The following is a 19,132-nucleotide window of genomic DNA, read 5'->3' on the forward strand; positions in this document are numbered from 1 at the left end:
ACGAGAAAATTAAATTTTAAAATCACGGCTTACCTGCATTCATACCCCATCCATAAATCTATACACTCGAAAGGTGGGTCGCACGTAACACTGGCGCATGGGTTGTTAGAAGGACAACCTTTGCGTATATTATGTGATAATGTGGCTTGGCCCCATTGAGTTCCATTTAACGCAGGAGGTAAGGGTAGAACTTTGCCCTCTAATCGAATGTCATCCAAACATCCTGAAAGAAATAACAATCTGAAAACAATAGTTTTGCGTTTCAATAAGCAGTACAGAAGAACATTTTTTGACAAAATGTTGAAGAAACTTCTATCCAATATTTTTGATAATATCAAAAGTTATACCAATCACTTTCCCAATAGCATTGACAAGGCTGCTAATTAAAGAACGAAAAGATGAAAAAATACATTTTAATATCAAAAAAAAAAAATAAAAAAAAAAAAAAAATCACGACGGTAAAATTTTATTATAATACATTATCTAATATAACACGAGATTTAAACAAAAAATATTTAAAGAAATTAAACGATAATACTACATTTTTACATGACGTACAAGACAAAATTTACTTTCGACATCTTTTTGATAATATCAAAATAAAAAGGGGTAGTGCTTATTAATATCAGGAGAAATTCTATACGGGGATTAGCAAGCAAACAAAATGATTTTATTAATTTTTCGCTTAAATATATTTCCCCTATTAGACGAGCAATAATTCTAAATATATCTGTGAATTGATTCTTGAAAACGGCACTATATTCGTTTCTGAAAAATTGACATACTACCATTGTTCCGGTGTGAAAAGACAGGTCACAACTTTGGGAAAATTAGTTTCCCGCTCCCAGTACCCTTAATATTTTTCATTAACCGTCTGCTAACTGAAGTTAGAAACCCCTGAACGTTGAAACCCTTGAGCATAAATAGGAGTTTCAAAACACAATTTGTTTGTTAAAAAATCCGTTGATTCCGCTTTCAGAGAAAGACAATGCCTCTTGATAGCTGCGAAGTGAACCTTAATTACTTGGTTACTTAATTACTGATAGCTATTACTTCTAATTATTTCTTAATTACTTTGCGTTAAATGCTACGCATTCGGGCAGAAAAGTTACAATAATGATTTGAATACCATAGGTCAGAGCTTCGCTAGGTGATTATTGTTTAATAAAATGTTTCGTAATAAGACAATAGTTCTTTTCCTGATGTGAGGAAAACGTTCTAGAGAGGTTACAACTTCGACAAAATTCGTTTAAGACCTTAAATTCTAGTCCATTTTTTAAGTTAAAATCATCTTGGTGGACTGTGATGAAAAAGTTGAGAGCCATGACAAATAAAAAAAAAAGTCAAGACAGATAGTCTGAGAGAGACGCAAAGCTGGCATAAGCCTTTTTCAGAATTGTATAAAATAATGTCATTTCAGTTGTTGATATATAGTCTATCATCCGTTCATCCTAGGGCAGAACTAAGGTTGATGGGCATGTAGTAAGGAAAATTCAAACAGTCTATCAGTTTTATGAGCCATTTGAAGGCTTGGAGACCCCAAATAAAATGTTTTCCAAAATTTATGACTGAGCATGTCCTCAGGACATGACTGAGATTGCTCATATTTTATGAGCTTTGTCTACTAGGAAAGCCCATTGGAATTGCAGGTCTTAAATGAATTGAAGGAACAACATTTTTCATGTGAATCACATTAAACCACCCAGACGGCCAATACCCCAATGGTTTTATTCTCTATAGCGAATTATAATATTCTCTATATATTCTCTATATATTCTCTATTCTCTATATATTCTCTATAGCGAATTATAATATTCTCTATATATTCTCTATTCTCTATATATTCTCTATTCTCTATATATTCTCTATAGCGAATATTAATGGAACAGCCAATTGCATTTAAAACGTCTTGCAATTCAATTATTTTCATAAAAAAACACTAAGAAATAGAATAAAATAATTTTCAATTCACGTTCAAAAAAAAAAAAAATGTAGATCATTATGACACTACTGAATAAATTTCAGCTTATTTAAAAAAAAAAATAATTTCTTAGACCTTTCTATTTACAGAATTAAACAAATGAGAATATAAAAAAAAATGGGTACAATATTATATATAAGACAGAGCACAAAACATATTTTGATTTTTTTAAAAGCAAAAAACTCAAGCAAATATGATGTATTTTTAATTAACAGTTACAATATTTGACTACCAAGAATCCAAACAAATTAAACGCAAAGTTTAGATTTTGAACAATTAGGCTGATCGAAATTAAATGGAGATGAATGGTGCACATAGCAAATTGGGTCAAATGGAGACAAATGGCACATAAAAGCAAACTGGAGACAAATCACACCAATCATGATTGCAGCTATCGCTGCAACGTAGCAAAGAACGAACCACGGCCCATAGTGCCCCGATAATTACAAACCCCATTTTAATAAAAACTGATTGGCGAGAAAAAATTGCCCTATGTAGCTGATTCAGGAATAGTAACTATTATCCTGATTAGTATTAATAGTAAAATATTATTTCCGAAACATATTTATGAGAATTTCGAAAAATATTTTTAAACCCCTAAAAGAATGGCGCCGGATCGAAACAAAAAGTGTACCATTAGAATCACTATGGCCGAAAAGGATATAGAGGAAAGTTACAGCTCCCTGGCTTTAACAACAAGGAAAGTCACTTTTTGCACGGATACGTCAGGGTAGCAGGGATACATCTTCGTTTTTTTTCCCTCGAAACTTCATAGAGAGCTATTTAAGGACTCATTTGAAAGGAAATTGCTATATCTAGCACCTTTTGTAATTAGCTAAACATAGTATTTAAGTAAAATATATAATAATGAACCGGAGCAACACAGATAAAAATTGCGTCATTTAGGGGCTTCTAGGGTATCATTTATCGTTACGACGATGTCGATAACCTTATATGGTGAATAAGATTCCAAGTTCATGTGAATGATAACAACAATGCAAACAGGAGTGAGTACAATAACAGACCAAGGTGCAATAATAATCAACAATGTCACACTGATTAAGCACAAATCAACGTGCATAAATCATGTACACAAGTCAACTATGAATTATTAAGCTAAAAAAACTCGAGTCAATATGATATATTTTTAGTTTCCTTTTTTAGATATCTGACTGCCGAGAATCAAAACGTAATAAGTGCAAACGTAATATTTAGGTTTTGAACAATAAGGCTGACTGAGCCTAATAAGTTAAATGGAGAATAATGGCACGCATAGTATGTTAAATATAATGGAGATTTACAGTGCATAGTGCATAGTGCACAATGCATAGAGTCAAACTGGATAAAACTAACACATACAGTATGATGAACCAGAGCAACATGAATCAAAACAAACACATATAAAGAGTTTTTAAGGCAACATCGATTGTTACGACAGGGCCAATAGCCCTGTACAGTGTATCAAATTCTAAAGTTATGATTTACACACTGTTGCTTGGTTTTAGATAGCGTCTTAAAAAAAATAAGCTGCACTACATAGTACATCAGAACGTTAAAGAACGTTAACGTTAAAGTTGCTTAGATGCAACTTTATTGCCCAAAGCCCCATACCAACCTAGTCAGAGATGGGCAGCTGCATGCGTATTTTCTAATTCTGAAAGAAATGAATTATTCAGACAACGCAGGTCATCGTTATCGTCATCACACCTTACGGTCATGACGATGACCGATCGTCATGACATCGTCATGACATGACACTGATCGGTCACGATGATGACCGATCACACATCGGTCATCGTCATCTCCAAAACACCTTACGTGTTTTGGAGTTTACCTTGCCTCCGACATCACACTAGTTGCCACTAAAAAGTGGGTGTGAAAATCCAGTTGCTTTAAAATAAGGGCACGGAACGTCCATACAGGGGCACCAGTTGAGGGGGTGCTAGGGAATTCCCCTATAGAATTTACCCCCCCCCCCCCTAGATAAAAAAATCGCAAAAATACAATAAAATTGACCTACCTAGATTTTTAGAAATACGCCCCCACCCTATATTTTTGTGAGTTGGGGCCCCCACCCTCCAACACCGGGTTCTGTTGATATAGGTAATTAACAATTAGGGTTCTTGAATAATTTTATTGGGATCCTTTTCTACTAATGAACATTCAGAAAGTAAGCAATTAGTTGGTAATGCAATGAATTGGACAATGAAGGAATAAATTATTGTTACTTAAATAATTATACCTTTATGGAAATCTGCATAGACCTCATACGACCGAACGCCAGTATATTCAGCTTTACCACCAGCATAAACCCCTTCTTGTTTATCCACCTGCATCCACTGATGACCACCAAAAGCAAATGTTTCGTTATATCTCCGACCTTCACCGCCATCTAACTCAATCATTGCAGAAGAACCATGACGATTAACTTTAACACTATGCCACTGTCCGTCATTCACATTGACTGCAGACAGCCATAAGCTTCTTTCTTCGGTTCGAAGGGAGTTGAGATTATACCGAAAGCGAAGTCGACTGTCACGAATCTAAAATAAATTTGAAATTGTAAATGAATGTTAGCCAGAGGAATGAAACGTTAAAAAAAAGACGTTATTCGTCGCTACTATGCTATCCCGCTTGGTAGATTTATCATTTATTCGAATCTATAAATCAAGCTGTTGAATTACTTGAAGCTGTAAATGAACGTTACAAGAGGAAGGAATACGTGGCAAAAAAGACGTTAATTCGTCGCTCCTATGTCATCACGCTTGGTAGATGCATTATTTATTTGAAGCTGTAAATTAAGCTGTTGAATTATTTGAAGGAGGAAATGAAAGTTGGCAAGAGGAAGGGAACAAGAGGAGGGGAAGATGTCTCTAAAGAGATGCCAATTCGTCGTTACTAAGCTATTAGCATATGTAAATGTTCTTACTTTACTTGTACTTGGATAAGGACACAAGCTATGTAGCCCTCCCTGGCGACAGGATCTGGCAGACTGTTGAATTCCACAGGTTATGGTCTTGGGTTAATGGGGCGATAATTTCAAGCCATGAAGGGTCCCATCTGCCACCATGTCTCTGGAATCTGCCAATTGACTCAAGATCAGATTTGACGGCGTTAAGCCAAGTTTTGGCTTGTCCTCCATGTCGTTTCCTCCAATCAGGTGCTGGTTTGCAGCGTGGGCTTTGATTCGTGAAAGTTTCGGCTGGTCTTCGACAAACATGGCCGAACGAAAGTTTTGCCAGAAAATCGAAAAAAGCTTTTATTTGTAAATGTATCATTTATTTGATGCTTAGATATTTAGATTTTGTCCATATTTGGAAGTCCAAAATTTCTGCTGCTCCATAGAAGAAAATTATGGAGTTTTCTTATTTTTTAAGCTAAAATAAACATTTTTCTTCATCATAATGTAACATCAAATCAAGAATTATCAAAACTGAAATACATATTAAAATAATAATAAAAAAAACAAAATACTTTTTACCGTTAAATTTTTGTTATTTCTTCTTCTTCACACTTGACTGAAAATGACACTCCTGTTCTATGAAATGTGTTAAATTTGTTTATGAACTTTCCCTCACAGGCCATCCCTAACCTCAAGTCAAAAGTCCTAAGCTAGAGAAAAAGGGACCAACATAGAAATGGCTAAAACTTCATAACCATAAAACTTCAAAAAGTTAAGAGAGCGTAAATTACAGAACAAGATTCCCCAAGAGCTGAAGTCCAGCCGCTGACACCCATTTAAGTTTCCACTAATTCCACACGATTGAAAGTTTAAGTTTCTTATCAATACCTTTAGATTTTTAACGTAATCGACTTGTGTTAACTGGCCATTAGGTCAGCCATTATTTAACTGAGTAGTAGCCACTTGCAACCTCCCGTTCACCTTTTTGCCGCCTTACCAGCATGGAGAGTTCTGTACGAACACGGAGAAAGACTTTGTTTTTTAGTTTGCACTGATTAAATGCAGGTCGTTTTAATTATGTACTTTGTATCCTTTACCCCATTTCCAGTCAGAGAAATAGATAATACAGGATTACAATTGGTGTATATACAGCGAGGTTGAATCCCTAGTTTTGACATTCTTCAGCAGGAAGAATACCAGAGACCATATCGGAGTTTAAAAGGGTTTCACCTCCAGGTATAATTTCTACACGCTTAAGGGGCGGTTTTCACGGCTTAGAAAGCAGATCTGGAATCACTTTTCCTGTGTTTCTGTAGATAAAAATGGACGGGAACAACTTTCCATTCGGGTTTTCGTGACTTGAAAACGCTTCTCTTTGGGAAAGTGAATCCAGACAGGTCGTGGAAACCACATTTCTGGCGTAATTTTGAAACAGGACGAAGAACATGGCTACATTTGGGAAAGGAATTTTTTGTGTCAGAAATGAAGTGGGCCAGTTCCTGATCCACAGTACAAGTAAGCTAGGTAGTGGTCCTGAAACCTGTTCCTCTAAAGTTCGTAATCCAAACGTCGTCTTCGCTTTCCACCTTTCCATTTTTTGCTTTCCAGTTTCGAGACGTGCGACCGAGGATGAAAGAATTTCGGGAAAACCACCCATAAACCTACGTTACCTTGTCCCTCCACTGATAAAAATGTCTGGCAGGGTGCTGGACAGTCCCAAATTGGAGATAAGTAGCCTACTGTTGCTTATTCTGCCAACAAACAGGTATACATCCACCACGTATCTAACAAAGATCGTAGCAACAACCTTGTATTAAAGAGTCAATGGTAATAGAGATGCACAACTAAATACAGTGTTAACGGCTCCAGCAAATAAATGGTAATAAATGTACCCATGCTGAGAGCTTGGAAAAAAGTGTAAGGTGGTGACTAAAATCCGAGACTTGAATTATTATGAGATAGGTATGACCATTTTTTAGAAAAACAATTACATGCCTTACCTCAGCACCACCATATCTTACCAAAAGATGGTTCAGTGACTACCCGAACCAAGTCAAAGTTGAAATTTAACCACGTTAAATTTTGAACAAATCGGCTTAGAAACTCGTTCGTTCCCTTTTTTGTGGAAGTGTATAACAAGTCAGTATGATTTAATATATGTGTTTTACTGTTTTGTTTTTGTAAAGAATAGGTAAATTAGCCTTGTGACAGAGTGTACGTCTAAATAAACCCAAGTCTAAAACCTATACTTTGTGTTGCAAATTAATATAGCCTCTAGGCCGTCAATGGCCTAAGCTTACCTCTAGGATTCCATACTCTCTTGTATGCTGGTCACTAACCCTGAACAACTCCCCATATTCTTCTCTCGTTCTAAATCGCAGTTGAATAGAAGTTGTGAAGCGATCTGGCTCAAATGACAGTGCATACTTTACATAACTCTGAGGGTTGAACATAGCTGGTACAGTTTCAACATTACAGTAGAGTCCTGTCCAACCTGGCTTACATTCACATCGTGGCTCAGCAGCTGGACCGACGCAAACTCCATGTTCACCACAGCCATACCAGGGTGCAACACTTTTTCCATTTCCACCGACGGTGTATGTGCCACCGCCAATATCCTTAGCACCAGAACAATTGTCGTCAAGATAGTGGCATCCACCGGCACTCCCACTTGTAATTCCAGGCTCTGCTAAGTCATACATCTGAAAGAAACGGTTCTCTATTATTAAACTAGAAAAATTTAACAAAGTAAAACTAGTAATTATTAACACTAAGTGATACTATAACTAAAGCTGAATTATTAAGGTAATTAGTAACTAGAAACAAAACTAATTATTAAACTAATTGTCTAGAAATTATATAAATTATTGAGCAATTAAGACTAAAAATTATCAAACTAAAAAAAATTAAGAATAACTGAACTAGAATTAAACTGGGAAAATATTAAACTAAAAACACTGATATAAAAATATACCAAATTATATTGTCTTCTTTCAAGTCCTGTGGTCAACTAAGAGAAAAATACATTATAGCTGATTTCTGAGGCCCCGTGTTACAAAAGGAGAAAACCTGGCAAAAAAACAAAGAAGAATAAGAAAATAACCAAAACCAGTGAAAAAAGAGAATAAAAATGACAAATATTTCGATAGAGACCTCTCCTCAACTTTTCTCGGCGCAGAATAAAGAATAAAACCAAAAATACAGATGAAAGCCAACAGAACAATATAAAAAGACCAACCCAAAAAAATAACATATTTTATTTTCTATTTATTTCTTTTGTTTATATTCCACAAATAAAAACTAGAACGTGTTCTCTTTTTGTCATTATTAGCCAGCGTAATCTCAGAATTTAGCTATACTGTGATTTCTTCTTAGTTGACCACAGGACTTGAAAGAAGACAAAATTAGTTGGTATATTTTTACATTAATATTTCTAGTTTAATACTTCTTTTAATCTAATAACTTTTAACTAATAGTTAACATAATTACTTTAATACCCTTATTATTATTTTTTTCGTTACATTTTCTCGTTTTGTGAAGTAAATCTTAAAAAGCAAAATAAAATAAGTTCTACATTTTTTTTCAACAGCGTTATTCAGCTTGTGTGTTTACGCAGCGGGCAGATCGGACCTCACAGGACCCGATCTACCGCTAGCCAATTTGTAGGCTTCATAAGATATGAACTACAGTTGTCTTGCTTTAAAGTCGATTAGGGTTTTTAGTCATTCACTTTAAAATTAATCTGATTTAATGTCTGGTTAATTGCTTATACCTGCGTTTTAGTTCCTATTATTAATCAATTTTTTTATTTTGATAAGAGAATGCTTTTTTTGAAAATGACTATTATAAGCTATGCCATCCTATTTTAGCTCAGCAAGTAATTCTAGAATATCAAGATAAATAACGCTACTAAAACTGTATGCTGATATTTGTTTGTCAACGTTTAACCAGTGTATTCGCTTTTCGCTGCGTGAAGGTCTATTCAGATCAGATGATGAGCATCTTGAAACATTATGTACCCTACGTCATCACATGTACCCTACGTCATTAGTCAGTCATAGTACCATTATGTACCCTACGTCATTATGTATCTACGTCAAATATGTCTATCTACGTTCTTTTACGTCTTTCACTGTCAACATGGCAAAAGCAGTAGGATCGTTATGATTCTGGATAGACTGTTTTTCTACATTATGATAATAACTAGTTTTTATTTTTTTTATCTTAATAATATGAAATATGCGAGTTTTTTTGTTTTTCTTTTGTTCTTTTGTCTTTGTATAGATTTTCACGGGGTAGGTCTGCTTGATATGATTTTTTGTGAATACTGGTCTTTAATAAAAATGAATTTCTCTCTGTTTTATTAATATGTTGTTTAATTTAGTTTACTTTTTTTTGTTGATAAAGGCTTCCGGACTAAAAGTCGAAATATCACGACCTTTTTTGTCATTGAATTTTTTTCTATTTTTTCCATTGTCTTGTTTAAAATATTATATCCGTTTTTTCAATATTTTAAAAATTTTGATTTGTAAATGGAAAGCCAATATGGTTCAAGAAATTATTCAAAGGGAACCTCTTTTTTCAAATAAGAAGTCAATACAATTTTCTACATAAAATCACATAAAATCAAAATTTTGTTCTTTTTTGAACTTGTACAGACTCTTTCTTGAACTTGTATAAAATAAAAAAAAACCTCTACATAAAATCAAAAAAGAGGAATATTTTCCAATGAATGCTAAAAGCAGCTTACTTTACTATTGTGAACTATGTTCTTAATGCATCCATCAAAACCTTTTCCATAGACAACCTGACTCCATCTAAAGGGTGTAGGGTCGAGTGGAGCGTGAGCCAAACCTCCAACTTGCAGCGGAGTATTGAGGTTCAGATATTCATTATATGGAGTTATAGCTCCTTTTGATTCGCAGTTAGAAGTATTGAAGCTAGCTGGAGTTCCATCTTCAGGCTCATAAACTGCTGCCGTTCGACAATGGTCAACTATCATTCGCACATTCTAAAAATACAAACAATTATTTCGTCGAATTTCAAGTGATCAATCCAACCTAGTGTTATTACTTAATTTGATTCTATCTTTTATTTTCTTTCGACTTTATTCTTGCATAAATTCATTGTTTTATTTCCAAATATCCAGGCTTTATCGAGTCAAATTTACAAAAAAAAACACAAGTTGTAAGATTTAGCTTTCAAAAGAGAACTGAAACAGTTCTCATGATGTTCCAGTGCCCCAATAGTGACAAAGAAGAAAATCAGCAGAAAAAAGGGAATATCAGTGGTGCCCATGCAAAAAAGTGATTTACCGTCTTGTTCGAGGAGGGGTCCTGTATAAAGTTTCGATAATTGCGATGCAAAGGGTATACTTTTTGGTTATCTACGACGCCATTTTCAAATCAAATGCAACTGAATGACGCAATACCCGGGGCTGTAGGAATAGCGTGTAGTTCAACTGCGGTTTCTAGTCTAGCCCCTTCTGAAGCCTATTGCTGATTCTAGGTGGGAGCAAAGGGCTAGCTAAGCCTGGAAATTTCCACGGCGGTGATGGCATCCAGGCAATGAGGCTTGACCCTCCGTCCCAAGGCAGCATAGGAAATCCGGTAGCGCACCTCAAAGTGGTGAAGGGTGTAAACATCACTGAGCTCCACGCCAAGCTAGGTGATAGCCAACGCGCTTCGGGTGACCGCAAGACTGGGGACCTTGTGGTGTACCTTATCCCCAAGAAACGCTCAATGACGATGACAAATATGATGATGAAAAGTTTGGCTACGGCATCCTCGGTATTATGCGATGCGACTAGAAAGGCGATTTCGTCGAAAAGTATGCTAGCTACCGTCCTATCAAGAAGACAAGTCCTGAATATCGGCTGCTGGAACCTGTGCTCGATTAAATGTTCATTGACACAAGCTTTTGTAGCTGATGAATTTTATCTTTATAACCTTGATATTCTGTGCGTTTCTGAGACACGACTAAATGGACGTAACATCTTGACCCTTGAATCCTCGGCTGGGAAGGTGGTCTCTTTTTATAACACGAGACCATTAGATGGATCTGGCCGAGCAGGTGTAGGCATGCTGTTGTCCCCCAAAGCAGTCACTGGGCTCATCAAATATGAGCCTGTGACTGAGAGAATCGTACGGGCAAGAATTAAACAATCTGACTATCCTTAGCGTTTACGCCCCAATAAGAGATGCAACTGAACAGCAAAAAAATCAGTTTTACCGTGACCTGCAGAAAGTTATTGATAAGATTTCCCGGAAAGATATCCTCCTAATTGCAGGCGACTTCAATGCCAGAATCGGCGGAAAGCTGAATAACTCGGAACAGGCGATAGGCAAGCACGGCCTCGGAGACAGGTGCACAAATGTAAACAGGCTTCTGTTGTTCGCAATGCAGAACAATCTCTCTGTGGCTAACACCTGGTTTAGGCACAAGCCGTGTCATACGTATACATTGGAATCCCGCGATGGAAGAGTAAAGGCCCAAATAGATTATCTACTTGTATCCCGATAATGGAAATCCATGGTATTGGACTCGAGAGCGTACAGAGGTGCTGACACGGGATCGAAAAATGGATCTGATCACTTCTTGCTGAAGACAAGGCTAAAGTACAGACTTATCAAGGAAAACTACTATGCCGAAGCAGAAAATAGACGTGTCGAAGCTGAAAGTAGATGAGTACCGAGGAGCATTTGTCCTTGTCAAACCGATTCGTTGTCCTTCAAGATGACACCGAGGAGGCAACCCCGACTGATCAGTGCCCCAACTGCCCCAAGATAAAGATTGAGAAGAATTGGAGAAAATTCAAGGACCACATCAATGAAGCTGCCTCAAACATACTTGGGTTTGTCAAGCGTAAAACCAAGAAATGGATCTAAAAAAGGACACTCAAACTCTCTGCCAAGAAAAAAGAAATGACCAACAAGAAGTCCCCCACATACAAAATACTACGACAAGAATGTCACAAATCGGCAAGAGCTGACAAAAAAGCCTACTGGTCTAATGTTGCCAGTGATATGGAAAGAGCCGCATCACGGAACGATACGCGAAAACTCTATCAGATAATTGGATAATGTATTGGGAAGAAGAAGCAAACTACCATCCCCTTGCTTAAGGCGAAGCATGGGAAAATACTCACAAGCAGCGAGGAGCGTATCGAAAGATGGCGAGTTCACTTCCAAGAGCCATTGAGACCAGAAAACAATAGTAATCAAAAGCAACCACTTACAGCACCGCAGAGCCCCCTACACAACCAGGCTTATGAAAATGTATGTACGGACCCACCCTCAAGGGATGAAGTAATTAAGGCGATCCAAGTTTTGAAAAACCATAAAAGCCCAGGAATAGATAGGATTCCTGCCGAGCTACTGAAAGCTCTCCCCGATATGGCGGTGGATGAACTTCATTGTGTGATCACCAAAGGCTGGGAAAATGACTACTTACCAGATGGCTGGAAGACCTCAATAATTGTCCCTATCTTCAAAAAAAGAGACAAACTAGAATGCAAAAACTAACGAGGTATATCTTTTTCCTCCCGTACTGCCAAGTTTTTCCCAATCATACTTTTAAATAGATTCAGAGACACCAGAAACAGCCGAACGCGACCCGACCAAGCAGGATTCAGGCCGGGCATGGGTTGTTGTGACCAGATTTTTAGCCTGCGACAGATTCTTGAAAATTGGTTTAAACACCAGCAGGAAACAATCCAAATCTTCATAGACTTCATTACCGCGTTTGATTCGGTCCATTCTGATGCAGTATGGGAAGCAATGCGAGAGTACGATGTGCCTGAGAAGATCATCAATCTGCTCAAGGCATACTATGCTGGAACAAAGGCTCAGGTAAGAGTCGATGGCGATCTTTCAGATCTGGTCCTGATCGAGGAAGGTGTACGTCAAGGCTATGTCCTATCACCAACCCTTGTTCAACTTTGTCATCGATTGGATCCTCAGGGTCCTGGACAAGTATAAAGGTGTTGTAGTGAGCCCGTCCTTCTCCGTCACACATCTTGACTATGCTGACGATGTGGACATGCTTGCTGAATCCGTTGCAGAAGCCCAGGCTATGATAAAAGACGTTGCAGTCAAGGCACTCTCGACTGGTCTCCAAATAAGCCTACCAAAAACAAAATCCATGCCAACAGATGGGATGGATGAAACCCCTGTGACTCTAAATGGTAATCAGAGGACGTCCAGTCGTTCAAATACCTCGGATCGATGGTAAACCCTGCCGGCGAATCTCCAGAAGAAATCCAGAGCCGCATATCGTCAGCCTGGAGTGTCTTCCTTCAACTACGGAACTATCTCTGGAAGCGGAGCGAAATATCGCCACGCACAAAGCTCCGAGTGTATGAAGCTGTTTTTCTCTCTTTCCTCCTCTATAGATGTGAAACGTGGTCACAAAGCAGCCGAAGCGTTAAGCTTGAATATATTCAACCACAAATGCCTGCGCTATATCCTGGGTATCCGCCTCTCAGATAGAATCTCGAATGAAGAAGTAAGGAGAAGATGTGGGGATCGCCCAATTGTCCCTGACATTGTTAAGCACAGAAGACTGAGATGGTTTGGCCACACAATGCGCAGACCAGATGTCCATATAAGCAAACAATGTCTCAAATGTCTACCACTACCGGCATGGAAGAAAAGGGCAGGAGGCCTAAAGAAGACGTGGCTAGCAACAGCTAAGTCTGATCTGGAGCCAATCGGAGGATTCCGAAAATACGGCCGTTGCTGGGATCGCCAGTGGCTGGAAATGATGGAGCCCGCCACCTTAGAGGGAAACCTATGGAAGGAGACATGTCGTCATCTACTGGGCGCCACGATGAGCCTGGATGCGGCTTGAACGTGCAACAAGTACAAGCAAGTAAGATTTCTAGTCTTCTATGCTGGGCACGGAATTTGAGGAACGTGGAAGGGGGATATAGGCTTTAATGGGGATAGAGGTTGAGCTGCCAAAAAAAAGCCAACCTTATATGAAAGTCACTATTACCCACCCGAAAGCTTGTTTACACCAGTCTACTGTCGTCTGCAGTGACTCATTGCTGATAATTTTAGTGAAAGATTATGCATTGTATAACGTTTTGAAATTAGCCGAGCAGTGTCTTTGCTAAATAGCAACGCTTTCTTCACTACCGCTTAACGAAAAATGTGCTACTGAAGACTTAGGGCAGGCACATGCCACCTTTTGTTTTTTTATTATTGGGTGTTCAGAGTCCATTGTAAAATAATTTCCCAAAACAAGTTTTCAGACAGCTTGGAAAACCACAAAGGCTTGTGTTTTTCACGCATATTCCAACACTCCTTTTCCCTGAAGGATATCCTATGCCCCCAGAGTCTCCGGATGCGCACCACCTCTTGCCCATCCCCCTAGTAAGAATGCAGGAGCTAAGCCCATGATGACAAGTTGATGTTTGTGCCAGTGAAAAGATAGCATCCTCTTTGAAGAATGGTAGGAATTTGAACCAGTAGCGGTAAATAAATTTTTCTATAGAACTAATCTGAAAAACAGCTCATTCCAAAAAAATTGGTAACTGTATACAAATAGCTACTGCTAAAACACAGAAAACTGGGAAAAAAATTAAAAATTAGTTCACACTAAAATTTGTAAGTAATTCGGACAAAGAAAGCAAATTAAATTAAAAATACATAGTATTATTGTGATGCAAATGTGCGTGTTATTATGTGCATCATAATGTGCAGTATAGTGCTAATGTGCATGCCTTTAATAAGAAGCTTTTCTTTTTCCTTCTGCTGCTTGCTATCCTGTTTTTGTCTTAAGATATTTATATTATTTTGTGTTGATCTTCAGCTGTTAGGCACGAAGCTGACGTGTCGAGCTCTGCTCCCCGTTGGCTAGAGTTGTATTTTTTTGTAACTATTTGTGTTCATAAATGTTTACCTTTCCTCTACGATGAGTAGGAGAGGGAGGGCATGAGTAAGAGAGGAAAGAGGAGAAGGAAAAAAGATTTGAGGACAAAGTTTGTATTTATGCTTCTTTGACGGATTCACTTGCGAATTAACAACATTTATGCTTATGACTTAACATGTATTTACCTCGGTATCCCAAAATACGTCGATCCTATGCCAATCCATGTCATCTAATTTCCTAGGAGTTTCCACACGAAGCTCTAAAGTTCCTGAGCCAAAATCGATAAGCAATCTTGGGTATCCACCCCTCAACTCCAAAGCTATGAAATCTGAAAGCAAAGTTCATACTTCAATAAAAAAAATTAATATTCTGACAGTGCTAATAAAAGCATCACCATAAAAAAATAAGATACCTTATACTCCAAGTTCGTCTTCTGCGGAGTTAATCATATAGTTTCTCTTCCTGACTCCTGACCTAAAGATTTATTTCGGAAGTGTCAAGAAATCAGAGCACTTTTTCTTTCGAACAGGAGCACTAATTAGGAGGCAGCATTAGCCCCACCCCCTTTAGATCTTAAAAATGTCTTTTTGGGGGGTATTTTGAATAAAATAAAATGAATTCTTTTGTATTTTCATTAAAAAATTAAAACATTTGAAAAAAATGTACGATAGCGCAGTACATGTTTAGCAATATCAAACTGACAAATAAAGGGAATAAAGACACATTATAAATTAAGGGGTAGTGTCAATTATGGGGCGGGGCAATTACCCTCCTAGAAAAATCTCTTTTTTTGGTATTTTTATTTTAGAAAATAAAAATTCTCCCCCTTTAGATTTTGTAAAATACCTTTTCTGTATCTTCCTTAAAACAAATCGGTATAAAATCATTCCTCTCCCCCCCCCCCTTCAATTTCAAGAACTGGCACTACTGATGAGATCCCGTTAAAAATTTAATAATAAAAGTAACAAAGGCGATTATATATTTTGATGACATTGATGCTAAATTACGTAGAATTGGACCATCGCGACCTTCTCGAATAAACTAAAACAGTAAATAATACGATAGTAAAATGGAAGTAGAACTTTTAGTTTCCATTCGAGCGAACCCTATTTAAATCTTCTGGGACCATTGGCTAAGCATGATCATCCCTGGAAAAAAAAACAAAAAAAAAAAACTAATTAACACGCGTCCGTGATTTTTCTTCTGACAAAAAATTAACATTCCACTGTAACATATACGGGCTTCCACTATCCGCAAATTTTTTAGGTTTCTCCCGAATCCCCTCCCCTCCCCAAAAAGAGTATCTCCAAAATATCAATAAAAAATAATGATTTAGGTTTTGGTTATAAAAATATGGATAGAACAGTAAATAAGCAAACAAAAACAACAGCAAAATCTACGACAGAAACAAATAAGGCTATGCTTGGTGAAATGAATGATTGAATTAATTGGACCTTCGCGACCTTTTCGAATAAACTAAAACAGTAAAATGGAAATGGGAGCGATGGGAGGAAGTCATAAAGAAAGGTTTAAGGGAAATAGGAACTTCTAAGGAGGGTGCACAGAGGAAGGCTTTGAATAGACAGGGAAGGAGGAGGAGCGTGTGTAGCTATGTTGGCCTCAGGCGGCTTGGTACTTCAGTGAGTTGTTAGTAGTAGTAGTAGTATTTTACAACTAGGTGAAAAATTACTTTCTTACCTGAATTCAGCATTTCTTCTGGCTCAGGAAGGACAATCGGTCCGTTATATAAAAGCAGTCCGTCACCTTTCTTCGTCAAAAACTCAATGCTCAAATGCGAGTTTTCACACATTTCAAGCGATGGATACCACGCATAGCCGTGACCTCGGAAGTTTCTCGTTGTTTGTTGACATCTAGGTCCGTCGTAACCACTCGGACATTGACACCTTTTAATGGTAGAAATTCATGAAATTTAAAAAATTTGAAGAAAACCGTCAATAGAATGGACAAAAATTGAGATTCCAGTAGCCTATTTCATACTCGTTTTCAGCGCCAAAATAGAAGACAATGAAAAGACAGAGAAGCGAAAAATACGAACACATTTTCGAAGAAATTGTTTCTAAAAAAACAACAACTACTTAATTAGCCTCATGAAAAATTTTCCTGGGGGGGGGCACAATTCTACCAGGAACTTTGTTTTCAGCGATTTCAAATTGTGATATTTCTCTTTTCCTGTTCATGCATAATTTTTTTAAGTATTTTTAAACATATCTATACAATGACAGAAAACACATCTTCTGTCTTTTATCTTCTGTAAGTATTGGTTCGCGGTTCCCATGAGGTTTATTTTTTATTTATTTATATGATTGCAATTTTCTTTTTTTTTCAATATAAATGTAGTAAGTGAGTAAAATATTGAGTCCTGCCGCAAACAAATCTGTATATATTTTCACGTGGTAGGTCTGTGTGATATGATTTTTTTGTGAACATTAGTCTTTAATAAAAATGAATTTCTCCCTCAAATGTGTTCAAAAATATTCCAGGCTTTTGGCTTTGGTTTTGCTTCTAAGCTTTGTTTGTTATATATTAATAGATTTGTGATTTTTTTTTATGAAATACAGAAAAACATTGAAGAACACAAGCGATTCTACATACTTCTTGTTTTTATCTTAAATTCCAGTCAGAAGTCCAACAAAGAGTAAGATTGTGAAATAAGCAACGATGATTATATAAACCCAAAGGTTTCTAGCCTAAAACATAAAAAAGAAATTATAGTGAAACATGTTTATAAGAGACCTTTCATTGCCACGGGTGGGATCGAACTCGAGAGTTATTGATGAATACCCACAACCTCATCCACCGCGCTGTCACAAGGTCTTTGCCGAACTAATTTTTCTAAGAAGCTGTTCACATATATTTGATAGTAGCATAATGGTTGATATATATATATATATATATATAGCATAATGGTTGATATATACAACATTTGATTTATGTAGCTGTGTATGTAAATATGTACGTTTTGGTAAAAAGAAATAAAATAAATGACAGTAAACAGCAACATTAAAACATAAAACGGCTAGGAGTTATCTTATATACTTGTAGGCTACTGCGTCCTCAACCCTATAGCCGCTAAAGTCTGCTTTTTGTTTTTTCTTCAAGAAGAAATGCTCTTATACAAGCCATTTGAAAAAAAAGGATCGCAATGCATTGAGAATAAAAGGGTTTTATGCACATATACTTTGAATAACAGAATTTTCAGTTAAAACGTATGTGAAACAATCAATAAATAAACCATTCGCAATTAACAACTGGATATATTTTTCCCCTCTAAAATGCTTACTGGTTAAAGAGTTGATTTAAAGAAGGCGATAATTTAAATTACCAAGATAGGGAAATATTGGTCCTAAAATTTTTTTATAGTTTAAATAAGAAGTACCCTAAAATTTGAGAGAATTTAAAAAAAATTTGGGGTATGTGGGGGTGGACCCCGAACCCATGCGCGTCCCTGAACCCATTTATAGAATTGAGGAAAATAAATTAGAAACATAAAATTTGTTGTGAATATTATGCTTTACATATTACATCAATATTTAAAAATAATATTAAAACAGCTCATAAAAAAAAAATACTGACTACGTTTACATTGACGCTTACATTTACGCTGACAATATCTTCCAACAATGAAGAACAGATTTGGAAGACAGAACATTCAGGTAGCACATCAACTAGAACACCCACTAATGATGCGTGGTTATTGACAGTGTATATGCTCTCGGACGTGCAGATAGACTGGTATAAATCTGTTATTAACACCAGAGAGAATACATAGTTATATTGATCGCAGATTTTCTTTTTTCGATTGGATTTTTTTTCTATTTCTATTTATGAAATTTAATCTTTATTTTTCAACCGAAATTAATTTTTTTAAATAGGTCAAGGTAAGTAACCTTCATATTTTAAAATAGTGTCTGATTTTCATCTGAGTTGTTATTTAAGATACCTGAAACAGTGGGTTGCAAAATCTAAGGTTAATATTACAATACAGAAGTCCGACATCAAAACCTGGTAAATACATATTCCACAAAAATGATTTTTGTTTTTATCAATGAACATTGTCATGACTGGTGTTATACACATACAACACACCCCTATTGATCATACCTACACCCCTAATTTATACCCCTTACACTGCACCAGTCCTAGTTCCAGCGCATAGTCTTTCATTAAAAAAAGAGATTAGAACCTCAAAGCATCCCTATTGTAGAGTTTATAGAACAATGGGTGTGCTCATTAAAAAAAGAGATTAGAACCTCAAAGCATCCCTATTGTAGAGTTTATAGAACAATGGGTGTGCTCAGGTAGCAGATTCACTGGACCAACCATCAATAATGGCTGCGTATTCACGGGTGTGG

The 19,132-nt window shown here is 36.8% G+C and overlaps 1 protein-coding gene across 1 annotated transcript in view; it reads right to left on the bottom strand.

The window, feature by feature from the left end:
* CadN (neural cadherin) overlaps window positions 1-19,132 on the bottom strand; it is a 217,471-nt gene that overhangs the window by 23,476 nt on the left and 174,863 nt on the right. The window contains exons 28-33 of the mRNA XM_089100597.1: window positions 16,458-16,663; window positions 14,945-15,087; window positions 9,634-9,894; window positions 7,184-7,585; window positions 4,224-4,524; window positions 34-223 (exon numbers count right to left, since the gene is read on the bottom strand). Coding sequence (XP_088956723.1) covers window positions 34-223; window positions 4,224-4,524; window positions 7,184-7,585; window positions 9,634-9,894; window positions 14,945-15,087; window positions 16,458-16,663 — 1,503 coding nt within the window. The remainder of the gene's footprint in view (window positions 1-33; window positions 224-4,223; window positions 4,525-7,183; window positions 7,586-9,633; window positions 9,895-14,944; window positions 15,088-16,457; window positions 16,664-19,132) is intronic.

Source organism: Artemia sp. Qi Xiang Cuo, chromosome 14 (assembly GCF_049724085.1).
Source record: "Artemia sp. Qi Xiang Cuo chromosome 14, ASM4972408v1, whole genome shotgun sequence".
Taxonomy (NCBI): Eukaryota; Metazoa; Arthropoda; class Branchiopoda; order Anostraca; family Artemiidae; genus Artemia; species Artemia sp. Qi Xiang Cuo.